The 27,569-nt window shown below is 43.8% G+C and overlaps 1 protein-coding gene across 1 annotated transcript in view; it reads left to right on the top strand.

Annotated features, from left to right (window-relative positions):
* The window catches only part of LOC117363882 (poly(U)-specific endoribonuclease-like), an 85,461-nt gene that overhangs the window by 15,362 nt on the left and 42,530 nt on the right, over positions 1 to 27,569 (top strand). The window contains exons 2-3 of the mRNA XM_033952391.1: positions 6,268 to 6,367; positions 13,654 to 13,765. Of these exons, the coding sequence (XP_033808282.1) occupies positions 6,268 to 6,367; positions 13,654 to 13,765 (212 nt within the window). The remainder of the gene's footprint in view (positions 1 to 6,267; positions 6,368 to 13,653; positions 13,766 to 27,569) is intronic.

Raw genomic sequence — 27,569 nt, 5'->3', positions numbered from 1 at the left:
AAATATATTTATAGAAATAATGGGATGGAAGTATAAGATTTTAAAGAGAACTCCTGCATGGGTTTTTGTTTTGTTTTTTTTAAACTGTAGTAAAGAACTCCTTAGCGAGGGAGGGTGTAGTCCCATGTCTGTATCTAATCATTCAGCTGTTTAAAATGAGGGAGGAGAGATGAGCCAAAAGGATATTAGAGGTTAAATGAGAGCCTCTTGGAGCAAGAGGCTATATGCCAGAGAGCCCAGCAGAAATTGGAGCAGTATTTTATCAATTCTAATGAAGGGTTTTCACAAGCTACAATATAGGAGAGAATAAAGGCAGTGATCTGGGGGGAGTTTATATCTATAGCGACAAATGAGGAAAAACAATGAGACAGCAGAAGGCTGATGAAGTAAGGGAGAGTATTAATGTTGGAGAAGAAAAAGGATCTGGGGGCAGTGTGCATTGCTTTTCAGTTATCTTAGAAACATGATGGCAGATAAAGGCCAAATGGCCCATCTAATCTGCCCATCTGCAGTAACCATTATCTCTTTCTCTTTCTGAGAGATCCCACGTGCCTATCCCAGGCCCTTTTGAATTCAGACCCAGTCTCTGTCTCCACCACTTTTCTGAGAGACTGTTTCATGCATCTACCACCCTTTCTGTAAAAAAGTATTTCCTTAGATTACTCCGGAGCCTATAACTTCTTAACTTCATCCTATGCCCTCTCATTGCAGAGATTCCTTTCAAATTAGAGACTCAACTCATGCGCATTTACATTTTGTAGCTATTTAAACGTCTCTATCATATCTCGCCTTTCCTCCAAAGTATACAAATTGAGATCTTTAAGTCGGTCCCCATACGCCTTATGATGAAGACCACATACCATTTTAGTAGCCTTCATCTGGACCGAATCCATCCTTTTTATATCTTTTTGAATGTGTGGCCTCCAGAATTGTACACGATATTCTAAATGAGGTCTCACCAAAGTCTTATACAGGGGCATCAATACCTCCCTTTTTCCTAGTAGCCATAACTGTTCCTATGCAACCTAGCATCCTTCTAGCTTTCACCTTTTCAACCTGTTGGCCACCTTAAGATCATCATATACAATCACACCCAAGTCCAGCTCTTCTGTCATGCACATAAGCTCTTCACTCCCTAATCTGTACTGTTCCCTCGGGTTTTTGCAGCACAAATGCATGACCTTGCATTTCTTAGTATTAAATGTTAGCTGACAAATTTCAGACCATTCTTCAAAGTTCTCCAGGTCTTTTTTCATGTTATTCACACCATCCGGCATGTCTACTCTATTGTGTCATCCGCAAAGAGGCAAATCTTACCCGACAACCTTTCAGCAATATCATTTATAAAAATGTTAAAAAGACTTTCTTCAGAGCTATCTCCATTAATCATTACCCTCTGTCGCCTTCCATTTAACCAGTTCTTGATCCAGCCCATCACTTTGGGACCCATCCCGAGGGCACTCAGTTTATTTATTAGACGTCTGTGTAGAACACTGTCAAAGGCTTTGCTAAAATCTAAATACACCACATCTAGCGCACATCCTCTATCCAATTTTCTGGTTACCCAGTCAAAGAAATTGATCAGATTTGTCTGATAAGACCTACCTCTAGTGAATCCATGTTGCCTCCGGTCCTGTAATCCACAGGATTCCAGAAACTTGACCATTCTCTGTTTTAACAGAATTTCCATTAATTTGCTTACCACAGAAGTCAGACTTACCGGCCGATAATTCCCTACTTCTTCCTTACTTTTACTTTTGTGGAGAGGGACCACATCCGCCCTTCTCTAGTCCTCTGGTACTATCCCGACTCTAGAGACTCGTTGAAAAGGTCAGTCAGCGGACCTACCAGAACTTCCCTAAGTTCCTTCAGCACCTTAGGATATACACTTTCCATTCCCATTGCTTTGTCTACCTTTATTTTAGGTAGCTCCTCATGAACACAACTCTCTGAAAACTGATCAGGGTCTATTATTCCTCCATTGTTATTCACATTTGTCTTCTGCGGTGTGAAATAATGCTACTATAAGTAACGGAATTGGGCTTAGGATACTGGCTAATAAATTAAAATAAGACTGCAGGCCAAAATCCTTAAAATAAAGGACACTTGAGGGGTAATAAGGGAGAACGATATCCACATTCAAAAATGTTTCCAAGAGTTGTATGAAAAATTATGTGGCAAAGATGAGGGGCTGGGGGAGAAGGGTTTTGAAGACCTGTCTGCAACAAATGCAATTGACTATACTATCAGCTGCATAGGCAACAAATTTAGACAGAGATTGTAGAATGGGCTATTAAGCATTTGAAGAGTGACAGGGCCCCAGGGCTTGATAGCCTGTCTATGAAATTTTATAACAAAACGAGTCTCCCTAGCCCCAAGATGAACAACTGTGTGCAGGGGAAGAGACTGCCTACGCAAGCGGTCGGAGTATAAAAATACTCAATTAAAGTAAATAAATAATTTATAAGGAGAGCCCTCAGTCACACAACCAACCTCCGACCTCAGGAGGAAACGGCTGCCACTGGTTTGCACCTAGAAGGTGTCAACTGTGAAACATCCTAGGGCTCTCCTGTGAATTTTAGTGCTAAATAACTCAAAAGTGCTGTTTGTGCAAACAAATCAAAAGTGCACTGCGAGCAGTCTCTTCCCTTGAACCAGGGGGGCAAAAGAACCAAGTGTCCAAATTCAATCTATTGAAGCCACAGGAAGATACTTAGCTTCTCTGGTGAGCAGTCAGAAAGTCGCCAAACGTCCAACGGGACTCCGTTTCGGGGGAGCACTCCCCCTTCCTCAGGAACGACTGACGCTTAAGCAGGAGCCTAAAAATCAAAGGCAAGAGCAGATTGGCAATAGTAGAAAATACTATTGCCAATCTGCTCTTGCCTTTGATTTTTAGGCTCCTGCTTAAGCGTCAGTCGTTCCTGAGGAAGGGGGAGTGCTTCCCCGAAACGGAGTCCCGTTGGACGTTTGGCGACTTTCTGACTGCTCACCAGAGAAGCTAAGTATCTTCCTGTGGCTTCAATAGATTGAATTTGGACACTTGGTTCTTTTGCCCCCCTGGTTCAAGGGAAGAGACTGCTCGCAGTGCACTTTTGATTTGTTTGCACAAACAGCACTTTTGAGTTATTTAGCACTAAAATTCACAGGAGAGCCCTAGGATGTTTCACAGTTGACACCTTCTAGGTGCAAACCAGTGGCAGCCGTTTCCTCCTGAGGTCGGAGGTTGGTTGTGTGACTGAGGGCTCTCCTTATAAATTATAAATTATTTATTTACTTTAATTGAGTATTTTTATACTCTGACCGCTTGCGTAGGCAGTCTCTTCCCCTGCACACAGTTGTTCATCTTGGGGCTAGGGAGACTCGTTTTGTCACAGTTTTGTTTAGCTCCCTATTTTTTCGGGTTTGTTTTTGATTCATATGAAATTTTATAAGGCATCCATTCTAGGACTAATACTAAATTAAGGGAGGGACCTCTTTTTTTAATGCAGTTAGCAAGGGGGAACTGGGGCAACAATGAAAACAGAAATTACTGTAGTCCTACTGAAGACTGGTAGAAACCCCATGCAGTATGATTCATATAAACCTATATCATTGCTTTAATTTTAATAAAGAGTTCAATACAGTAAATATATATGGGGGCTTTTAAGCAGTGAGAAGAGATAGGGTTGAGTAGAGTTTGCCACTTGATATCACAGGAGACTGAGGGAACTTACAGAACTGAAAGATAACTGGGTTACAAAATAGGGATTTCATGCACTATATTTGCAGGTGAGAAGTTATTGGATGGTAGATACTATTAAGAAGGATTTACGAAAAGAGTTGACTAAAATTGAGAATTTTATGATCGGAGCTTGCAGTGAAAAAGGAGCTTATCCAAATTATATTCTGGCTGTAGGAGTTCTTCTGTGCTACAGATTCTATGCTGTTAACACAAAAACAAACGTGACAAAACATACATGCCCATCTGATAAAACTATACAGGAAATGACAGTGTGCAGCACTTATTTTTATACCAACAGGAAAGTCCCTGCACCATTATGCTAGCTACTGTAGCTTTACAATAACAGAACTGCCTCAAGTTCACAACAGTTCTCTAAATTTCTAGTTTTAAACAGATTTTAATTATTTTGCTCTCTATTGCTAACCATATAGTCATAGCTCAAGGTGGGGTACAACCAGGTATAGTAGATATTTTCCTGTTCCTAGGGGGCTTACAACTGCGGATAACCATGGGAAACCATCTCCATGTCATTTTTTAAGGAGAGAGGGTAGAATCAGAGTATGAATCGGCACAACCACTGACCTTCAAGCCTTGCATTGAAGAATGCTGGTGTAGAAGGACTGAGATTGAGATATACAGTATAGTCTCGTTAAAATCCCAAACAAGTGTTGCAAAGTCTTGTGTAAAATTCACAACCTATCCACGATAACAGCTTCCTCAACACCGATCGTGTTTCCCAAGTCCTGCTTCATCAGGAGGAAGACATTTTATATGTGGGTTAAAAGTAGGTGGTTCAAACATCTTAGCATAAAAACTATCACTTAAGGGACTTAAAGAAATGATGGTGTACATGGGTTAACCCGGCAGCTGCTTATTTTTAGGACAGCACTACTCCCTGCCGCCTGGAAACATTCTTCCAACACCGAGAAGCTAAGTACCAAGTTTTCAATATATTTCCTCTGTGACTTAAATATTGAGAGTGCTACAAGTTAGCTGAAATAAAGGCAGGTAGGGAGGGAGTGCTATGATGCCTAATTAACACCTACACAATGCACTGCTGCCAGTGCTGGATGGGTGGTTTTGACTGAGCATATTATAATTGGAAAAATAAAAAATTTTATGTTATATGATATGTTTCGTTTGGTTTTGTGTATTATTTATTTTCAGTTTTTGAATTCCAGTTATTTGTATAGTTGTTTTAACAATGGTTAAAAGCTACAGCCTCAGCACCTTGAGGTTGTGGGTTCAAACCCACGCTGCTCCTTGTGACCTGGGCAAATCACTTTATCCCCCCATTGCCCCAGGTACATTAGATCAGGGGTGTCCAACCTGCGGCCCAAGGGCCGCATGTGGACCCGTGAAGTATTTTGTGCAGCCCCGGTTGAGGCCGATGTAGTGTTTTCCTCTGCTGCCCCCGGGTGTTTACCATCTTGCTGGCTCCCTCCTGTCTTGCTGCAGCATTTGTGTGGCCCCAGAAAAATTTTATTCAGCCAATGTGGCCCAGGGAAGCCAAAAGGTTGGTCACCCCTGCATTAGATAGATTGTGAGCCCACCAGGGCAGACAGGGAAAAATGCTTGAATACCTGAATAAATTCATGTAAACCTTTCTGAGCTCTCCTGGGAGAATGGTATAGAAAATTGAATGAATGAATGAATAAAAGTAGAGTAAACGCACAACAACCACCATCACTAAGCCACAAAAATAGGCAGCAAGGTCTCCTGGAGAGGCATACAGGCAGGCGATTCTACGATGATGTCCTTCAAGTTTGATGTCACGGCAGCCAGCAAGTCTGTCTGATGTTCTGACGCGCAGCTTGGTTTACGTAGAGAGGAAAGGTTTTGTCCTTACCACTATTACTCCATACATTTTTCTGGAAGTTTCAAGAAGGTCTTAGAATGTCCCAGAAGGATAAGATCATCTTTTGTAAACCACGTGACCATGAATCGCCAGTTTCTGCCACAGGGCCAGGAACGTGACGGTTTTGTAAGACCTTATGCACATTACTTCAGCCCGTTTCATTTCAGTTTCAGCCAGTCACATGTAGACTGTACTATGTCCTTGACAACATAGCAAGAGGCAGGAGCAGATAACAAGCTGTTCTACAGCAGGGGTCTCAAAGTCCCTCCTTGAGGGCCGCAATCCAGTCGGGTTTTTAGGATTTCCCCAATGAACATGCATGAGATCTGTGTGCATGTACTGCTTTCAATGCATATTAATTGGGGAAATCCTGAAAACCCGACTGGATTGCAGCCCTCAAGGAGGGACTTTGAGATCCCTGTTCTACAGCTATACTGGTGTGATGAACTGCAGGAAACTGGCACCAACTTTGTTATACTACGCACACAGAACTCACAGGATGAACAATATTAAATGCTAGGGTAAAATTGTGCTGCCAGAAATGAATGTGCTGTTGCTTGGCTGATATTCTGTACTCCTTTTCATATATTTAGCATACCATATTACTGTATTGCACCGAAATGGCTTTGTTGTGTGCATGTTTTTGTTTAATTTTTGTTTTGTTGATTTGATTTTTTTTTTTTTACAGCTTGGTTTTGAATCATGAGCTCTCTAAACTATTTAATCAGCTGTGGGATGCAGATGTTAACCGCTTTGTGCCTGGAAAAGATTATAGAATTTCATTGCAGGTAACTTATTTTTAAATTCCGTTCTATGTAATTTTAAACTTGCAGATAGTGTAATATGGGAGCAGGTACTGTCTCTCTAAGATTTCTTGGAAAAGTGATTGTCTTGATGCATTCCTCTTATATGTCCATTTTTGCCTTGATGTCTTTTCACACATGACAGTTGTGGCAGGGACCCTGCGCTGCACTTCCATGATATAGAAATGCAGGCTGCAGATCAGGATCTGGAGTACTTTAGTCCTACTCCAAAGTCGGAGCCATGTAGCCTAGAAAGGGAAAACAGTGCTGTACCTTTTAAGCCTGTCCCTTTAAGGAGAAACAGAAGAATGCCTGCTGAGCCTCACCTGGGCTGATCAAGAGGGAGAGGTAAAACATCAGAGCCCTTTTCCTTCAGGAGAGCTCAGTGTGGAGGGGGAGCTGAAGGAGATTACAGACACTGAACAGCTGGAGAACAGAGCCAGAATATGAGGACATTCCAATGGGAGAAACAGGCTCAACAGAGTGTGAAGAATGGGAGCCCCACATGGACTGGGAAAGTGTGCCTGAGCCAGAGCAGTGTCCAGAGGCCATGGACTGCTACTTAACCTCAGAGTTTCTTTTGAGTATTGAAAAAGTTTGCTACCACGTTTTACTTTTGCTTCTGAAATGTGAACCTAGAGCACCAGTGTATGTCTGGTTGGGAGGGGCTCTCTAGGACTGTGGGAAAGCAAGTAAAAGGCTTTAGGATGGTTGTTGGTTTGGGTTTTTTTTGCCTTTGGACTTTCTGAAATGGTTTTTCTCTTGTGTTTTTTCTTGAATGCCACTGGTGTTGTGAGAAGGGCACCACAAGCCTTCTCTAGGACGTCAGAGCGAGAAGGCTTGTGGGTCAGCCACGTGCAGCAGCTGCTTGCGTCCCTGCAACAAGTGCCGCTGAAGGCAGGAAAGAGCAGCAGCCCACCTGGAAGGAGGTAACTGGGATCCCCCGCTGACCCGGAGGCTTCCCTCTGACATCAGCTCTGACATTGTAGGGAAGCCTTCCAGGTTGTTTTCGTCAGAGGGGAGCGGGCAGGAAGGAGGACATGGGATCCCCAGTGGCGGCGGCTGATGCTTTGATGGAGGCCAGCAGGCAGGAAAGAGGGCATGGGATCCCCGGCGTCCACTAAGATGGAAGGGGGCGGGAGACCCATTCAGTTCGTATCTCTAATGGTTATGACAATTCCAGCACTGCTGCTGGCTTGTCACCAGTTGATAACAGAAAAAGAAATAACCCAGCAGTAAAAAGGGCTCATCAGGAGTTTATCTGGGTTGCAGATAGGTGAATCTGTCTATCCTGGTTCAGGCATGCCAGGGTCTAACTACTTAGTCAATCTGATGGGGAAACCAAACACTAAACAAACTATTAGTGAGGGTGAACAAAAGTAATGCTATACAACAGTAAAAAAAAAAAGTCACTCCTCTGTTAGAGATTCAAAAGACTTCATAATGTATGATTCTTTTATATTTGAAAGAAAAATATTTCTAGCACATGAAATATGCTCAGCGACTTGAAGGCAAAAACAAGGGGCGCACCCCAAGAATATCGCCTCACCACCAATATTTTCTTCGCTGCGATCACACAGTCAAAATTTTTTCCAACTATTCACATGCACTAGTAACAAGACACTTATCTTGTCAAGGGTTCCAATGGGGTTTGCAAGTTGTGAAGAAAACCTTTGCCTTTGAATTGTTCTCATATCCAAGCAGACTGAACCACCATTATAGCTCATTTAAGTTATCATCTCAGTTTCCTGATGTAGGATCAAAACTGGCCATATCGGAACCCTTGACAAGATAAGTGTCTTGTTACTAGTGCATATGAATAGTTGCAAAAATTTTGACTGTGATCACAGCGAAGAAAATGTTTTTGAAATCTAATTGAAATATATGCAATGACTGGGTGGTGAGGCAATATTCTTGGGGGTGCGCCCCTTGTTTCTGTCTTCAAGTCGCTGAGCATATTTCATGTGATAGAAATATTTTTCTTTCAAATATAAAAGAATCATACATTATGAAGTCTTTTGAATCTCTAACAAGAGGAGTGACTGTTTTTTTACTGTTGTATAGGGTCTAACTACTGGCAAGGTATTTTAGCCCTTCAAAACAGGTTAGGAATAAACACCACACAACCTTGCAGTGTGCCAGGGAAAGCACAGGCTTATTCCCCATTATGTAGAACTAACAGCAGTTTTCAGGCCAGCCAGAAGGGGAGCCATAGAGAGCCTTGGTCCATTCCTGAGCTACCTAGGTTTGGGCAGGGTTTTTTTCTAAGTATAAAAATGAGCTCCTCACTGAACAAAGGGGGAGAAAACAGTAGGACCAGCCACTGGAGAGAGGCTCACCAAAGGAGGAGGACTTGCCTTGCAGCAGAGCAGAGCTCTGAAGAGGACTTTGAAATGCTAGAGCTGAAAGAAGATACACCGAAACCAGAGCTAGAACTGTCAACCCATTAGAATATAGGTTTCAGAAGAACTAACCCCTGAAGGTGAGCTAGTAGAGCAAATGGAAACATGCTAGTGAAGCAAAGGCTATTTTTTTGTTTGTGGGGTTTTTTTTCTTTGAAATTTTGCTATATGTCAAAAAGGATTTAACTGTTTCCAGAGTCTAAGACAGAAAGGGACCTGTGCACTAGCAAGGAAAGCCCTTTTTGAATCCTGTCAGTGGCGTACCTAGCATATGTGACACCTGGGGCCCATCATTTTTTTGACATCCCCTTCATCTATATGAAAAATATGATTTTTAGTAATAATCCACATATCGCACAAGGATGTACCTAGGAAAAGGCAGCATCTTAAACACTGCAGTGAGCACTAGAACACCAACACATACGTTGTAAAACTAAACAAGCCAGATCCCCACACAGTCATTGATCCTGCACAGTCAATGCCAACTGAAAACTATGTCCTTTTCATACACACAGAACAGAGATACACCCTTGCCCAATATGGAATAATCACAAACTAAAAATAGAAATATGTAGACAAAAGTTAAACTAAACCGCCAAGAAACCAGACTCTGCATACAATGCAACACCACACCACAACAACAGTGACACATGTCCCCTAATACTGTGCAAAATATAAAGACAGTAGATGTAAATTTGAAAAAAACTGATACATAACAATCACCACTTTACAAATTAACAAATAAAAATAAAACAAATAATGAGAAATAAGAAAATACCATTTTATTGGACTAATCTATTTTTCAATTAGCTTTCAGAGGCCAAATCTTTCTTCAGAACAGTACAGTATACTGCTGTTATGGTATCCTGTCCTGATCTGAGGAAAGGGGTTTAGTCCAAAAAATTGCCTTATTTCCATTTCCTATTTATAAACTTTTATCAATACAGTTACAATACTACTTAATTCTAAATGAAGCAACAAAAAAATCTTTCTATCTTTTGTCGTTTCTGCTTTAATCATTTTCTCTTCGCTTTCTTCTTTCTATACAGCGTTTGTCCTCTCTCCCTTCCATTCAACATCTGTCCTCTCTTTGCCCCTTCCACCCAGCTTCTGCCCTCTCTCTCTCAACCCCTTCCATCTACTGCTCACACTCTCTCTCTGCCCCTTCCATCTACTGTCCACCCTCTCTCTCTTCCATTTGGCATCTTCCCTCTTTCTATGTCCCTTCAATAAACTGTATATCCTGTGTCCCTTCTCTCCTTTGCACATGATTCATTTCAGCTTCACCCCCCTCTCCATTTTTCTGTCTCCACCCCCTCCCTTATGCTTTGACATCTCTCTCTTTCTCTTCTCCTTTCCTTCCTTCCCACTCCACGCCATGGTCTGGTATTTCAATCTCCTTCTCTTCACTCGCCTCATGCCATGGCATCTCTTCCTCCCCCTCCATGGTCTGGTATCTCCTTTTCTTTTTTCCTTTCCCTCCCTCCCATGGACTTGGCATCTCTGGTTCCTCTCCCTTCTCCTTCCTTCCCTCTCTCTCCCCAGTTGTGTGCTGCAGCAGCAGCATTTCTCTCCCCCGTGCAGCATTTTTACCCCCCCCCCCCTTGCTTGTGCAGCATTTCGACCCCCCTTGCCTGTGCAGCATTTCTCCCACTTGCATGTGCAGCATTTTTACCCCCCTTGCCTGGGCAGCATTTCTACCCCCCCTTGCCTGGGCAGCATTTCTCCCCCCTTGCCTGTGCAGCATTTCTACCCCCTTACCTGTGCAGCAGCAGCATTTCTACTCCCTCCCCCTTGCTTGTGCAGCATTTCTACCCCCCTTGCCTGTGCAGCATTTCTAACCCACCCCCTTGCCTGTGCAGCAGCAACATTTCTGTTTCCTGCCCAGCATTTCTGGCCGGTTCCCCTGCTCAAAGCCACGGACGTCTACACCTCACGCGATCCGCGGCTGAGTCGGAAGCCTTCTCTCTGACGTCATGACATAGAGGGAACGCATCCGACGCAGCTGCGGATCGCGTGAGGAGCCGATGCCCATGGCTTTGAGCAGAGGAGCCGGCCAGAAGTTGAACAACCGCCGGACACCCCTGTTTACAGGTTTACTGTCACTGCTGCTGGTTAAGGAAAGCGGCAACGGCAGAATAGGGAGGGTGGCCAGCTGTGCACCCCCTTGGGGCATCCACCTGTGGCTGACCCCCCCCCCCTCCCTTGGTACGCCACTGAATCATATTTTCCCTCTTGAATCCCAGGTTGGTTAATATACTGTATAAGTAACCTTAGGGCTGTGGTGACCAAGTCTGGTGAGGTACGTTTGGAACTGTTTAAGAGGTAGTTATTGACTTTTTTTTTCCCCCATAGAAGGTTTTTTTTGTTCTCCCCCTTTTGAAACAGAACAAAGCTGAACTGGATTATAAAATGTTATCAAAGGACTGTGAAGGAGCTCTGCTTGATTGTTTTTTGATTGGGGTTTTTTTTTTTTTTTGGGGGGGTGGACGGGTAATTGAACTTTAGCCTAGATTCACTAAACTTACCGATCCTCTAATGATGATCGCAAAACCAGTTTTACTGGTTTTGTGATCGTTCCTGTTCCCTGACCCGATTCACTAAACTGCTGTCGGATGAATCTCCTATCTGATCCGATCCACCCATGCAAATTAGTAAAACCCCATTCAAAATAGCCAAGCAATTGATTCACTAACAATTGCTTGGCTATTTTGAATCAGGTTTTACTATTCTAAACACGACTGCTGCAGATGTGTCGGTAACTGTTACCGACAGGTCTGCCTGGTTTGTTTTTTGGGAGGGGTTAATGGCACTGATATTTTGTGTGTATTACACACGCAAAACATCTGGCCAATTTAAAAAAATAACAAACAACAACCCTCCCCCCACCCCTTGACAAAGCACTCCCCTCCCTTCCTGAACCCCAAAAAATGGCAGGCGAGATGCCAACTCCCTCCTGCCACTGGACCTGGATGGCCCATCCTCGTCCCCCTCCCCATACCTCTAAAAGTTGGGAGCAGGAAGGGTTCTCAGTCTCTCCTGCTCCTCAGCCGAACTGGGGCCTTAGGTCCCGCCCCAATGCACCATGTGATACGCAGGGGCTGGAGTATGTCAGAGGAGGCCGAGGAGCAGGAGGGGAGCACCCTTCCTGCTCCCAACTTTTAGAGGTACAGGGAGGAGGATGTGGGGTCTGGTGGCAGGAGGGAGTCAACATCCCTCCTGCCGTTTGTTTTGAAAAGGGGGAGGGAAGAAAGGAAGGAGTCGGCAGGAGGGAGTCAGCATACCTCCTGCCATTCTTTTTTTAGAGGTACAGGGCCAATGGCAGGAGGGAGTCAGCATCTCTCCTCTTTTTTGGGGGGGAGGGGCGAGCGCTTTGTCAAGGGAGGGGGAGGCTTTTTTTTGTTGTTTTTTTTTTTACTGGCTAGATATTTTGCATGTATAATACAAGCAAAATATCTGGCCCATTAAAAAAAAAAAAAAGCCATCAGAAGCCCTGACAGCAGTGATAGGAGGCTGCTTCTCCTGTCACTACTGTCAGGGCTCTGCCCCGACTCAATCACTCACTGAGTGATTGAGTCGGGGAGTTTGCATGCAAATGATTGGCACCTCCGTGCAAATCATTTGCATGCAAAAAAAGATAGTGAATCAATCGCTGTTTAAAAATCGTCCAACAGCGATTGAGTCGCTATCTTTAGTGAATCTGGGCCTTTAACTGCAAACTTGTCTATCTTTTTGCTTGAAAGAAACTACTGGACAGCTGCGACTCTGAGATTAAGGCGTGGCATTTATCCTTCTGTGAAAAGCCTGTATAAGAACAAAAGCACTGCTGATGAGCTCTAGAAACCCCACTTTGATGAAAGTTTGCATTTTTTTTATTGCTTGTTGTTTTTGTGCACGTTTTTCCTTTGTTTTATTTTTGTACCTACTTACCTGGTTTTTGGGACCTGAGCAATAAAATAATCTTTTGTTAAACAAAGCTTTTCTGGTTGTGAGGGGTTTTTTTCTCTGTTCTCTGTGCTGTGTTGTCCAGAAAGTGCTGTGGCTACTATTTGAGCCAAGCACCTCCCATATGACTATCCCCTATTGGAAAGCATGCCAAGGAAAGCTTTGTGCCACCTAGCCAGGTGGGACGCTGTTGTGTTAGCAGACCCTGGCTAGCAACAGGGTACACGTATCCTCAATAGTGATACCTAGATTCCTAATGTGAAACCCTGCATCATGTAGTTATAGCTAGGATTCCTCTTTCCCATATGACATCACTTTGCATTTGCTCATATTAAATGTCATCTGCTATTTTGATGCCCAATGTCCAGTCTTGAGGTTCATTTGCAAATTTTTCACAATCCTCTTCTGATTTAACAACATCAAACAACTTTGTGTCATCAGCAAATTTATCCCCACCCCCTCTTGTACAGAACTATGCAAGAGGTTTTTAGCACCGGCTGGCACACTGAATGCTCTGTGCTGCTCCACTCATAGGAACTCTGACCATCGGATCTCTGACCATGCCGTCTGATGCTAAAATCCTCTTGTGCAGTTTTGTGAAAGGGGAGGTTAATCATCTTACTAGTTATGTAAATTTTGCCAATGACACAAAGTTGTTAAATCATAAAAGGATTGTGAAAAGTTGTGACTCCCAGATCTCTGGGAATAAATTGATCGCTTTGAAACTTTTTTTTCACTTTCCTGTGGGATATACCAGAATTTCTAAGACTTGAACTTGCAGTTTTGTAAGGATTCTTAAATGTAATTAACATATATAACTTTGTTAGAGTGTTTTTTTAAATTTAATTTTATTGTTTAGTGACACACATTAATTTTGATGATTACATTATCTTAAATAATTGTTTTGGTTTTTACTGCCTTTAGGGAAAAGCAGGATATGTTCCAGCAGGTTCTAATCTTGCAAAGGACAGTGCATCAGAACCCTTGTTTACCTATGTAAATGAAGATCGTCTAAAAAGTATAAAAACCTTTGCAAGTAAGACCATTGTTTTTGTGATTTCTTAAAGGCCCATGATTTATTCATTCTGCAGATAAATTCTGACCTATTAATGTGTAAAATTGGCACTATTCCTGTCAAACACCTTATAGATCTTGTGTATTTACTGCTGCTTTGACATAATGCTGGTTGCCATTGGCAGGAAACAAGTGGAGATTAGAGGTCTGCACGGGAACGGGGTTCCCCCCTGGCCCACGGGACTCCCACGGGGACGCACCCTGGCCCATGGGACTCCCACGGGGATGCCCCCCTGACCCACGGGACTCCCACGGGGACGCCCCCTGGTCCACGGGACTCCCACGGGGATGAAAACAGCCTACCTAAATTCTGGCGATGCAGGCGTGCAGCTTACAAGTCTGGCGTCGCGGCGGGAAATAGCCATGCTGAGCAGTGAGCTCAGCACATACACAGATGAAAGCCTTGCTTGCTGATTGGTCCGGCGGCCCCGCCCCGCCGTGCCGCCGGACCAATCAGCAAGCAAGGCTTTCATCTGTGTACGTGCTGAGCTCACTGCTCAGCATGGCTATTTCCCGCCGCGATGCCGGACTTGTAAGCTGCACGCCTGAAAAAGAAATCATCCTGGCCGGGGTCGGTGTCATGCTCCGGAGCTTCTACAGCCTTCCTATCTCCCTCTCCCTTCTACCTGCTTCCGGCCCCACCCCCTGCTCCGCGGCTCTCTTCGGCAACTCAGCAGCAGCGATCGACACAAGCTTCTGACGTCGGGGCCTACCCTCTGCGAGTCCCGCTTGTTTCAACTTCCTTTTTCCACAAAGGCGGGACTCGTAGAGGGAAGGCCTCGATGTCGGCAGCTTGTCTTGATCACCGCTGCTGACGAGTTGCTGAAGAGAGCCGCGGAACAGGGGGGTGTTGACAGGTGCAGGTAGAAGGGAGAGGGCCAGATGCAGGACTCGTGGGTGAGGGAGGAGAAGAGAGAGAGAAAGAGAGAGGGGAGGGAAACAAAAGGAAATATTTCATACTGGGCTGGGCCGGAGTGGAGGGAGGGTGGAAAGATTCTGGCTACCGGGTGCAGTAACAAAGGAAAAGGGGGGAAAGCTGAAAATGGAGATAGTGACACAAAGAAGAGAAAGAGTAAGCAGGACCTACTGAATAAGGATAGAGATACAGAGGGGACATGAAGAGGAGGTGAAATAGAGACATATAAGTAATGCTGAAAAAGTGGGGGGGGGGAGATAAAGACATTGAAAGGGCAAATGGTGAACATGGGGTAAAGACAAGGACAGAGACAAATGAAGATTTTGAAAAAGTGGTGAGATAGGGATATAGATGAGATGGACACAAAGAAGGGTGATGCTGGAAAATAGGTGGAATGGTAATTCTGACAAACACAGAAGGGAAATGCTGGATCAAGGAGAGATGGGGCTCAGGCTGGATGGAATGAGGAGAAATGCCTTGTTGGCCCGGAACTTCCTCTCCTACGTCAGAATTGACGTCAGGGAGCGGAATGCTGGTCAGCGTGATGCTTCTGCAAGGAAAGCTTGGGACGGCGGTGGCTTGGGGGCTATTCTCCGATGGCGGTGGCAGCAAACCGAGTGGCTTGGGGGAGGGCACGGAGAAAGAAAGAAAGGGGGCAGACAGGGAGACAGAAAGAAGGGGGAACAGGGAGACAGAAAGAAAAAGTTGGGGGAGAGAATGAGGTCTGGAGGAGAGGAAACATACAGGAGGCTGAAAGAAAGGAAGAAAGATTGGATGCACAGTCAGAAGAAGAAAGTGCAACCAGAGACTCATGAAATCACCAAACAGCAAAGGTAGGAAAAATGATTTTATTTTCAATTTAGTGATCAAAATGTGTCTGTTTTGAGAATTTATATCTGCTGTCTATATTTTGCACTATGGCTCCCTTTTACTAAACCACAATATCGTTTTTTAGCGCAGGGAGCCTATGAGCATTGAGAGCAGCGCGAGGCATTCAGCGTAACTCCATGTGCTAAAACCTACTATTGTAGTTTAGTAAAAAGGGAGGGGGTGTATTTGTCTATTTTTGTATTTTGTTACCGAGGTGACATTGCATAGAGTCATCTGCCGTGACCTCTTTGAAAAAACCCGGAATATGAATAATTAACATTTTCTCTGCCTTTCATTGTGCTTTGTGTTTTTTTTTTTTATTTTATTGTTGGTAGATCATTTTGACTTAGTCATTATAAAGTAGCTCGCAAGCCCATAAAGTGTGGGCACCCCTGTGCTTACTCTGGAGCACCAGACCTCCCTCACGGCACACACACGGCAAATGGAAGAAAGAGGAGAATTTTTGGTCGTAGGGAGGAAGGTACAGAATGTGATAGGGAAGAAAAAGATGAGAGTGAGAAATGTGGCAAGGGAACAATGGGACAGATTGAAAGGGATGCAAGAGGGAGGAATATTGGACAGTGGTGAAGGGAATGGAGGGAGAAATGTGGCATAGTGTTGGAGAGGGGTGATAGAAGGAGAAATGTTGGGCATGGGGCTGGTGGGCAGGCACGAAAGATGAGAAAGAGATAAATGCTGGACCATGGTAGGGGGAACCAATGGACAGCAACAGAAGAATTTACAGAAGATGGGAAAGCGGAAAAAAGAAACTGGGACCAACTTTATGGAAAAATAAGTCTCCAGACAACGAAGGTAAAAAACGGAATTTATTGACTAAAATATGTTAGCTTTGGGAAATGTATATGGCTGATGTCTTTGTTTTGTGTTCAAAAGAAAAGGAAATGCATTTCTGGTTTTATTTCTACAGTGTTGAAGTACACTGTAGAGCAGAGATTATTTACATTGTCCAATTTGACACGGACAAGAGGACATGAAATGAAGCTAAGGGGGGACAAGTTCAGGACTAATATCAGGAAGTTCTGCTTCACACAGAGAGTGGTCGACATCTGGAATACTCTCCCAGGGGAGATTATTGCGGAATCGACAGTCCTAGGCTTCAAAAGCAAACTAGATGCATATCTCCTTGAGAGAGGCATATAAAGATATGGTTGGCTATAAAATAAGCCAGGTGTATACCTGGCAGGGCCTCCGCATGTGCGGATCGCCGGACTTGATGGACCGAAGGTCTGATCCGGAGATGGCGCTTCTTATGTTCTTATGTTCTTGTTGACCCTTGCTGTGACTGGTGGGGATCCCCAAGCACCGCCAGCAGAGGACCTCCTCTAGAGATGGCCAGAACTCCCCTCCACCAAACGCAGCAGTCGCTGGCAGCATCCATGAGCCACTGAGGTGCCAGCATCTGTGACTCAGGGACGCTACTGCTGCCTGCCAAGCTTGGCAAAAGGGACCCCCGGCCAACTGCAAAGGAAGTCCTCAGCTGACAGTTTGTGGGTTCTCATCAGCTGAGTATTTATATTTTATATTTACATTAGAGGTTCTGGTAGAAACCCATTTACAAAGTATGTATTCTTCCCAATTAATATTTCCAAATTAATAAAGTCTCTTTGCTTATTTGTAAATGGGTCTCTACCAGAGCCTTTAATTCAGTAGCATAATTAAATAAAATAACTATTTCTGAAGTTTATAGGGAAGGATGGGGACGGAGGGGATTCCTCACGGGGACGGGTGGGGACGGAGGGGATTCCTCGCGGGGACGGGTGGGGACAGAGGGATTCCTCACGGGGACGGGTGGGGACGGAGGGATTCCTCACGGGGACGGGTGGGGACAGGTGGGATTTTGGCGGGGACGGGTGGGATTTCTGTCCCCGCGCAACCCTCTAGTGGAGATATGCTGCACTTGCTATTAAGTTCATAAGGAAAATCATTAAAAAATCTTTGAGCAAATTTTTAGTGAAGTAAACATACTGTATCCCCCTCCTTCTCAGACTGAGGTAAAAGGTATCCCTCTCGAAATAAGATTTGTTTAGTAGTCGTGCACACCGAGGGTTAAATTGATACCTTTCCCCAGGAGAAGGGATGAATTACATAAACAAAATAATAATATATAATAATATGGTATAATCTTGGAATAAAAATAGTTATTAAACATATAATAAAATAAATATAAAGAAGCACTAAGGATTCAAAATTGAATATAGAAATAAAATTGAATAAACAAATGCTGTAAATCAAATCTAAACAAAGAGATTCTACTTCCCCTCTGTAAAGTTCTTCTTTTTCCTCAGATTTGGGTATTTGAGGCTTTATGTTCTTGCTATGTAGGGGTACCACGTAGACGCGCTGTTGCTAGCAGACTATCTCTTGCTGGAACCAACCTACTACTCTGACTTAAACAAACCAATAAGGGAAAACCCTATCATAATCTAATAACCCCCAAATTGCCTAAATATACTTTCTAAGCTAGGAAAAAAAAATAGATAATTGATGTTCCCTATACTTTTTCCCTCCCCAGAATTTCCTATTTCAAAAATCACTCAAATTTCCCATATCTCAAAACACAAATAAAACCCAAAGTCTCAATAAATTTTACAGAAGATATTTTAAAAAACTTCCAAAACTGTTTATCAAATTTTCTTCACCAAAATTCCCTCACAACATTGCACAGAAATTTCACAGACTATTTCTAACACCCAATAGTCTCACAGATAAAACAATTTTTCACATCTGCCAGAAAGAAATATTTCAACCTTGGAAATTACAAGAATCTATGAATCAAACTTCAACTTCAACCACAATCTACAATTCCTATTCAAAATTAAATAAAATCAACTATAATTGACCTTCACAAGAGCCACACAAGCCAAAACACCTCCTCACAGAACCAAGTCACCCTCTCAACTGTCAAATCTGACAGTTAGAATGTTCAGACAGCTGATGCTGATCTCTGCACTAGGACAGCAAACCTATGCAAGAGATCAGCAACAGAAAACCTCAAAACTTCACCAATACAAACAATACACAAACCATATTTCTCAAAATAAAAAAGCACAGATCTTACATTCCAGACTTTCTTTATTTTAAAAGCCTTTTAAAATCCTCTTCAAACCCTGTTTTTTCTCATTCAAGTAACTTTTTAACCCTGGTTACAATACATCAACTATATATTTATGTTGCTTTAGCAGGGTAGATTTTCATCAAATAAGTAGGAGTGGCCTAGTGGTCAGAACTGCAACCTCAGCAACCTGAGGTAGTAGGTTCAAGCCCAGAGCTGCTTCTTGTGACCCTGGGCAAGTCACTTAACACTCCATTGCTACAGATGTGAGCCCTGAATGTAAGACTCTAAGGCTATAAGTGGTGTATACCATACCATCTAAAAAATTAGGGAAAATTATCTTCAGTTTGGTGATATAACTCGTAGACCTTGATCACTTTGTCATCATTTCCAATTTAAAACTTGAATAAATATTTCATATAAGCAATTCTAAATAATATATTTTCGTGAAGTGCTCAGACCCACAACCAATAGTGCTTCATGATAAAACACAGCACTGGTTGTCTATAAGACCATCATCGCCTTCACAGTCTTAACCGCCTAAATAGCAAACATCGTAAGACATTGTTGTTCAAATACTCTTTTGTTAACACTTATCTGTGTTCCAAAGGCGGCTTTGCAGTCTGCTATGACAACCTGTGCTGAATACTGCTAACTTAAATATGCTGGCCCTATCTGGTCGAACCCCCTCTCCCCCCAACTTGAGTTTCATTGAGTGGCTTCCTCAGGAGGGGACACTATAAAATAATATTCATTAAACACTTTAAACAGGACTCAACCATGTGATCTATTTGGGATCAAGGGGGAGATAGAAACATAGAAAAAAAGCGGCAGAAAAGGGCTATAGCCCACCAAGTCTGCCCATTCCATGTATCCCCCCCCCTGAGTTTACTCACTTAAAGATCCCACGTGAGTATCCCATTTTCTCTTAAAATCCGTCACGCTGCTGGCCTTTATCACCTGGAGTGGGAGTCTGTTCCAATGATCCACAACTCTCTCGGTGAAGAAATACTTCCTGAAGTCGCCACGAAACTTCCCTCCCCTGATTTTCAGCGGATGCCCTCTGGTGGTCGAGGGTCCCATGAGCCGGAAGATATCATCTTCTGACTCGATGCGTCCCGTGATATACTTATACGTTTCAATCATATCTCCCCGTTCTCTTCTTTCCTCAAGTGAGTACAGTCGCAATTTCTTTAGTCTTTCCTCATACGTGAGATCCTTGAGCCCCAAGACCATCCTGGTGGCTGTTCGCTGTACCGACTCGATTCTCAGCACGTCCTTTCGGTAGTGAGGTCTCCAAAACTGAACGCAGTACTCTAAGTGAGGCCTCACCATGGCTCTGTACAACGGCATCACAACTTCAGGTCTCCTGCTGACGAAACCTCTGCGTATACACCCCATCATTTGTCTTGCCCTGGAGGAAGCCTTCTCCACTTGATTGGCAACCTTCATGTCCTCGCTAATGATCACTCCTAGGTCGCGTTCCGCTGTGGTCCTAACCAAGGTCTCACCATTTAGTACATAAGTTCTACGTGGGTTACTCTTTCCCAGGTGCATTACCTTGCATTTTTTAGCATTGAAGCCAAGCTGCCAAGTAGTTGACCATTGTTCCAGCAGCAGTAGATCGTGTGTCATATTATCAGGTAATAAGCTTCTGCCTACTACGTTGCAAAGTTTGGCGTCGTCGGCGAACAGCGATACCTTTCCCCTAAGTCCTTGCGTCATATCAAAAGGGACTGGATGACTTCCTGGAAGCGAAGGGGATAACAGGGTACAGATAGAGGTTTACCGTACAGGACATTGAGCGAATAGGGTATGGATATTTCAGGTTAGGTAGGGAACACTTTCAGGTCATGGACCTGGGGGGCCGCCGCGGGAGCGGACTGCCGGGCACGATGGACCCCTGGTCTGACCCGGCAGAGGCAACGCTTATGTTCTTATGTTATGTTCTTATCTCTTATGAATAAGTTGAATAGAATCGGACCCAGGACCGAGCCCTGCGGCACTTCACTTATCACGTCCGATGCTTCAGATGGAGTACCATTCACCACTACCCTCTGATGTCTGCCGCTCAGCCAATCCCCAACCCATGTAGTTAGAGTGTCTCCTAATCCTATCGATTTTAGCTTGTTCAGTAATCTTCGATGAGGAACGCTATCAAATGCTTTACTGAAGTCCAAATACCCTACGTCCAGTGACTCTCCTGCATCCAGTTGTCTAGTAACCCAGTCAAAAAAGCTAATCAGATTAGATTGGCAGGATCTACCTTGGGTGAACCCGTGTTGGTGTGGATCACGCAGTTTTTCTTCGTCTAGGATTGTGTCAATATTCTGTTTGATCAGTGTTTCCATGAGTTTACACACTATGAGTGAGACTCACTGGTCTGTAGTTTGCTGTTTCTGTCCTGCAGCCCTTTTTGTGGAGTGGGATTACGTTGGCGGTTTTCCAGTCCAAGGGGACCCTTCCTGTGCTTAGGGAAAGATTGAAAAGAACAGATAATGGTTCTGCCAGGACTTCCCTTAACTCCCTGAGCATTCTGGGATGCAAGTTATCTGGTCCCATGGCTTTGTTTACTTTGAGTCTTGATAGTTCGTCGTAGACGCTACTGGGTGTAAATTCATAATCTTGAAACGGGTCTTTCTGGTTATCTCCCGTCTGTAACTGTGGACCAACTCCCGGCGCTTCTCGGGTGAATACTGAACAGAAGTATTGGTTTAGCAGTTCTGCCTTCTCAGAATCTGATTCCGCAAAATTACCGTCCGATTTCTTCAGGCGTACTATCCCATCTTTGTTTCTTTTCCTGTCACTAATATAGCTAAAGAAAGATTTATCCCCTTTCTTAATTTTCCGTGCTAGCTCTTCCTCCATTCGGAGTTTGGCCTCTCTGACTGCTGTTTTGACAGCTTTAGATCTGTCTAGGTAGTCCTCCTTCGCCCCCTCCCTGCCTAGATGTTTGTAGGTGATAAATGCGTCTTTTTTCTGTTTCTGATAGTGCCCCCTTGATTTCTCTTTGGTCCCGAACAGGTCACCCAGCAACTTTAGGCCTGTCTAAAACTTGCCTTTCATTTCAAAGATCCTGGAAAAAAAACAGTACTCTACCAATCACACACTTTTTTTTTTATTGACAACAAAAAAGCCCTTAACTTTCCAGTCAGGTTTCTGGAAATTTCATAACACTGAAACTGTGCTCCTTGATATCATCGATGACTGCTGGAAACTCATGGACAAAGGAAACAATGTCCTATTGGTGCTACTAGATCTCAGTGCAGCATTCGATACCATTGGCCATGACATCGCTGAGCTTGGCGTCTGAGATACGGCACTACTCTGGTTCACATCCATTCTAAGCAACAGATGCAAATGCGTGCTATTCAATAGTACCCTGCCAAAGCCAATCAAGTATGGGGTATTACAAGGAGCACTACTATCCCTTCTGCTGTTTAATCTCTACATTACACCTGTCCTGGATATAGACCACAAACACCAAATCAAGATTCACTCTCTTTACTGACGACTTCAACTATACCTACCACTACGAGAGAACCGTGTTTCCCAGATTGCAAAACTTCAAAACTGTCTTTCAGAAATCAAAATCTGAATGTCCGTAAACAAGCTCCAACTAAATGACACAAAAATGAAACTCCTTTGGATTCACAAAGAACATTGCGTCTACAACTGCCCCTCTCTCTTCCACGAATCATCTTTCATAACTGCCAAAGACCAAGTCTGCAGCCTAGGGGTACTTCTGGACTCTAACTTATCACTTATTGGCTATATCTCGCAAGTGGTCTCGTTTTCTACTATCTACGACAACTGCAGAAAATAAAAAAAACTATTTCTCTGAGCCAGACTTTACACAATTTCTCTATACCTTCGCCTCTCCCGCATGGACTACACATTATTCAATGGACTGACCGCAAAAAAATATAAAGCATCTCCAACGTGTACAAAATGCAGCAATCTGACAATTGAAGAATGTTTGCACCCATGGTTCAGTATCCTAAGCACTAGTATCAGCCCCACTGGCTACCAATAGTGAAACGCTGCATCTTCAAAGGCATAGTACTTGCATTCAAGTCCTTACACACCATGGCGCCCAGCTACATATTAGCCAAACTCCCACCTTATGTCCCAAACAGACCCCTCTGCTCCCAGGAGGAAACACATCTTCAAATACCCCCTGGGCAGAGCCTCCAACTAGAAAGTGCCAGCTGAAAATCATACTCTCACCTCTTACCAAAGTACTGGAATCAACTACCTCCTAACATCAAATCCCTTAATGGACTTTTGAGCTCTAGAAAAGCAATAAAAACCTACCTCTTCACCTGACTCCTTAGGACAAGCTAGCATTCAGACTGTTACTCTCAAACCACTGTATCCTTAATTGATGTTCAACTGACTCACTCTCCCTGTGTATGCTTCAGGCTTCAAGTGTCTACTAATCCAGAACAATTGAACTAGATGCATCTCATGGTATCCTATGGCCTTAGTCTTCTGTTCCTTGATGTTTTAATTGTTATGTGTCTTATATGCTAACTGTTATGTATTAGAGAATGACACGGTGGCTGATACCCCGTGGAGCGGTGAATAGTCTTGCCTCCACAGTGAAGGGAACATGTGTGGTCACGGATCGCGCAATCCAAGAGCCCCCTCCCGCCCGATCGCCACATCCTGCCATCTCCCTCACCCTCACCTTATGTGCCAAATTTAATTGTTCTTCTCCCAGCGGCACGCTTTCAACAAGTTGCGCGTGGGTGCGGCTGCTTCTGTTGAATATTCTCCTCTGACAGAACCGGACACAGGAAGTCTCTTCAGAGGAGAAGATTCAACTGAAGCAGCCGTGAGTGACTTGTTGAAATCATGCTGCTGGGAGAACAATTAAATTCCGCACATAAGTATGTGAGGGAGAAGGGAGGGAGGGAGATAGTGGGACGCGGTGATCAGGCGGCAGGGGGCTTCTGGACCACACAATCTGAAAGGGAAAGAGATGCTGGGCCAAGTAGATGAAGACACAGCAGGAAAGAGAAAGGGGAGGACAGGCAGGTGAGCCAGATGCTTGAAGCGGAGGGAGAAAGAGGGAAAGAAGCTAGAATGGGGTTGGAGAGGAGAGAGACACATTGGTGTGGAAGAGAGGGGAAATCTGGACTTAGGAAGGTAACAGAGGGGAAATTATGTGCATGGGGGCATAGGGACAGAGACATAAAGGGGAGATACATGGGGATGGTATATGGACACAGGGGGGCAATGCCAGACACAGGAGGGAGTATACAGATACAGAGGGGAGATATTAGAAATGGGGAAAATAGGAACACAGAAGGGAGATGGTTTGTGCATAGGGGATCAGATGGCTTGCGGGGACGGGATGGGGACTGAGCTCGCAGGGATGGGGTGGGGTGGGGATGGGGACTGAGCTCACGGGGACGGGAACAGGGACAAACTTTTTTCCCCGTGTCATTCTCTATTATGTATGTCACCATGTAACCCGTTCTGGACTCCTTGGGGAGGACAGGATATAAATCGAATTAAATACATAAATATAAGACTGCTGAGTACTAAGTTCCATTCAGTATCTCTCTATTTCCAGCAGACGGTAGACCTCGCTGTGCAGTTCTGTCTCAGCTTCCTGTGGTGGTCTTTTTTTCCTTTCTGGGGTAAAAGCTTTATATATTGACCTTTTGGGGTGTAAACCTAGTGGTACCAGCTCCCTACTTTCTCCCCCTCACCACCTTTCCCCTTTCTTTTTTCCTGTAGTGGGCTCCTTTTTTTTCTTTGAGATTGTTTGAGTTGCTGGGGCAAAGGCTTTCTCTCTTGCCACTTTAGAGTATTTAGTGGTATAACAAATTAATAAATCAAATCTTAGTCTTTGGGGTATGAACCTGTTGATGCCGGGTCCCTCCCCTCCCCCCCGATCCCCCTCCATCACCTCTTTTCCTGCCTCTAATCTTTTTAAGTCTGAGTCTGTAGTTTCTCTTTTTAGTTTTACCTTTATCCTGGAAGGTAGCTGACTTCCACCGTGAAGGTTACAGGTTCAAGGCTGTTTTCGTGCATAATATTAGAAGCTGTGAAATGCAGCTCTATTTCAAATGGCGCTTATTTCATGTCACTCTCCATACCATGATGCCCAAATGCACCAAAACCAACAATGAACACTATCTAAAGCTCGGGTATGGATCCACCATCACAGAAAACACTCCAACTCTGTATTAGTAACACCATTACTGAAGCTCGTATATCAAAGCGCATGTATTGTAACGCCATTATAGAAGCTTATGCAAACTGCTCTGAATTGACTCCCCAGAAGCTTTCAATAAATAATGTTGCTTGCCTTTACAAGCAGCTCAATGAATGTCTGAGACAGCTAACACTGTGCTGCAGTGCTAAAGTTTAGCTGTGCTGGTTTTCCACAGCAGCTCTGCACACTGACACTGACTAAAACTATTGCATATCAGCTACAATCATCACTGCATCTAAGCGATACCACCAGCTGTATGCTGTAGTGTCTCTAAATGCTTCTATTGCACGTTTGCACATTTTAACTCTATTAGACAGCTAGCAGTACCAAAGAACTACTTCAACTACTGATAGTGCACATTGGTACAAACCAATCATATTCTGCTACACCCATCTAGCTGTGGTTATCAGCTAAACTAGCGATCTCTTGTGCACAGCCATGCCGGCCAGTCCTTAATAGTCTCATCTAAGAGATAGCTCTAGCTTAGGCAGTGAACATTTGACCTGGCTTCTAAGTCATGTTTAACAAAGCTACCTTTCAGAGGTAAACGTCTGTTTGGAAAAGATGAAGAGAAGTTGATTAAAGACGTAGGGGACTCTTAAGGGCCTGTTTTACAAAGCCGCGGTAACGGCCCCGAAGCCCATAGAGATTTAAAGGGCTTCGGGGCTGTTGCCATGCGGCTCTGTAAAACAGGCCTTGAGTTTCAAAGGACAAACCTAAAGGTTCTTTTAAATTCTCTGTCATTTCTTAGGTTTTATGAGGTCAAGCATTACTGACCGGACAAATCTAACTTTCAGCTTTCTCATGTCCAACAAAGACAACTCGTCTTCTATGCTGATGTGGTGTTGGTTCACTCCTGTGAATTTCATCTTAGCAGGACACTTTTTTCCAGGTTCTTTGAGGAGTGGACTAAAATTACCTCAGACAATGTGTCTTGGAAATAATAAGGTAGGGTTACAAAAGTGTTCTCCCGCTGCATTGCAGTTTTTTTCTTGGAATCTTCATGCAAAGCTCCAGCCAAATGTCAGACAGTTCAAAATCTAATCTAATCTTCCATTTGTGTGTCACACAAACCTGTGCAGGCTCTAGGCGACTTGCATAGAAAGGAGAGAGAGGGGAGAAAGGCAGGGGAGGACTGAGGGAAAGGCATGAGAGAGGAAGGGAAGAAGGGGCATAAAGATTTAATTGTCGAAGATAAGTTTTCGGCTTTTTCTGGAATAAGATATAGCTAGTTTCCAATCTGATAGCATCTGGGAGGTCTTTCCAAGTCTTTATTCCCAGGAAGGTAAACATGGAGTGGAAGATTCTCCTGTAGTGGAGATTATTTTGTGGATGGCATGTTTAGTTGCATTCTATTGAGGATTCTCCTAGAGGTGGATCAAGTCGTTGTGAATAGTTGGATGAGAGGGGCGGCTGAGTTTCCATGAAGTATGTTGTGTAGGATACATGATATTTTGAAGTTTATCCGCGATGGTATGGATAACCAGTGTAATTGTTTGATGTGGGCTGTGATCGACTCATATTTCTTTAGGTTGAATATGAGTTTTGCAGCTGTGTTTTGTATGAGCTGGATGCCTTGCAAACTCTTCATTTCAGCATAGTAGAGCTTGTCCCCCAAATGTAATTGGGGAACAGGAAGTTATTCCACTTTGTTCCAAAGAAAAGGAATTCCTTTTACCCAGGTTTGGATCTCAAAAATGTGTTAAAGGTTCAACGTTTTGCAGTGGAAACATTGTAGTCTGTAATATGGGCTTCAGTCCAGTAGGGTGCATTTCTAACTTCACTGGATCTCAAGGGAGTGTACTTTTCATATTACAATTTGATCTTCCCACAGAATATTTGTGTGATTGCAATCATTGGAGAACATTTATCAATTCATGGCTATGCCATTCAGCCTTTCCACAGCACCAAAGACATTTTTCAAGTGGCAGCCTTCCTTTGCCAAGATGAGTATGGTTCATCCATACCTTGATGACTGGCTGATTTGTGCATCTTCTATCAAAGTCTGCAAGTGTCATCCAAGGAAGCTGCTCTTCTTCAGTCCTTAGGATGGATAATCAATTTCACCAAGAATCTGTCATCTTCCCTAAGCCTGTGTTGAATATCACTCCCAAATACTCCAAGATATGTGTTTTGAGACATTTCTTCTTGTTGCTCATCAGCAAAAGAGTCACACCTAAGTCAAGATCTACTTTCATTTCCACATTTCCGGTTCTGGGCACAAGGGTATCTATCTTGGATGCCTTTTAATCAGCCATATTTCACATCAGACCACTTCAGCGTTCCCTTCTCAGCTGTTGGTCTATATCTCTCTTGGACCCTCCAAGCCAAATTCAGCCTCAACTGGTAGATTCATTCTTCAAATCTTCAGTGCAGTCTTCCTCTGACAATTCAGAATTGGTTTGTAGTAACAGATGCCAGGAATGAGGGCCGTTTGTGAGGCCAGAAAGGGAGCAACAGGAAACATTAGGAACAACTGGTAATAAGAGCAGTGGCAGATAGTATAAAAGACATGAATGAATAATACAAATGTGTTCAAGAGGATCACCCCTCAGAATTCACCCCAGGGCGCTCGGATCATCTTTTCTTCTCTTGGGACTCAAAATGGGTTTGGAAGATGGGGTAAGTGATTGATTGTGGAAATGGGATTGGAGAAGAGGTGAAAGGGGGAGCAA

Source organism: Geotrypetes seraphini, chromosome 7 (assembly GCF_902459505.1).
Source record: "Geotrypetes seraphini chromosome 7, aGeoSer1.1, whole genome shotgun sequence".
NCBI classification, from domain to species: Eukaryota; Metazoa; Chordata; class Amphibia; order Gymnophiona; family Dermophiidae; genus Geotrypetes; species Geotrypetes seraphini.
Note: the sequence above shows the minus strand (reverse complement) of the source record. Positions and strands in the feature narration are given on the sequence as shown.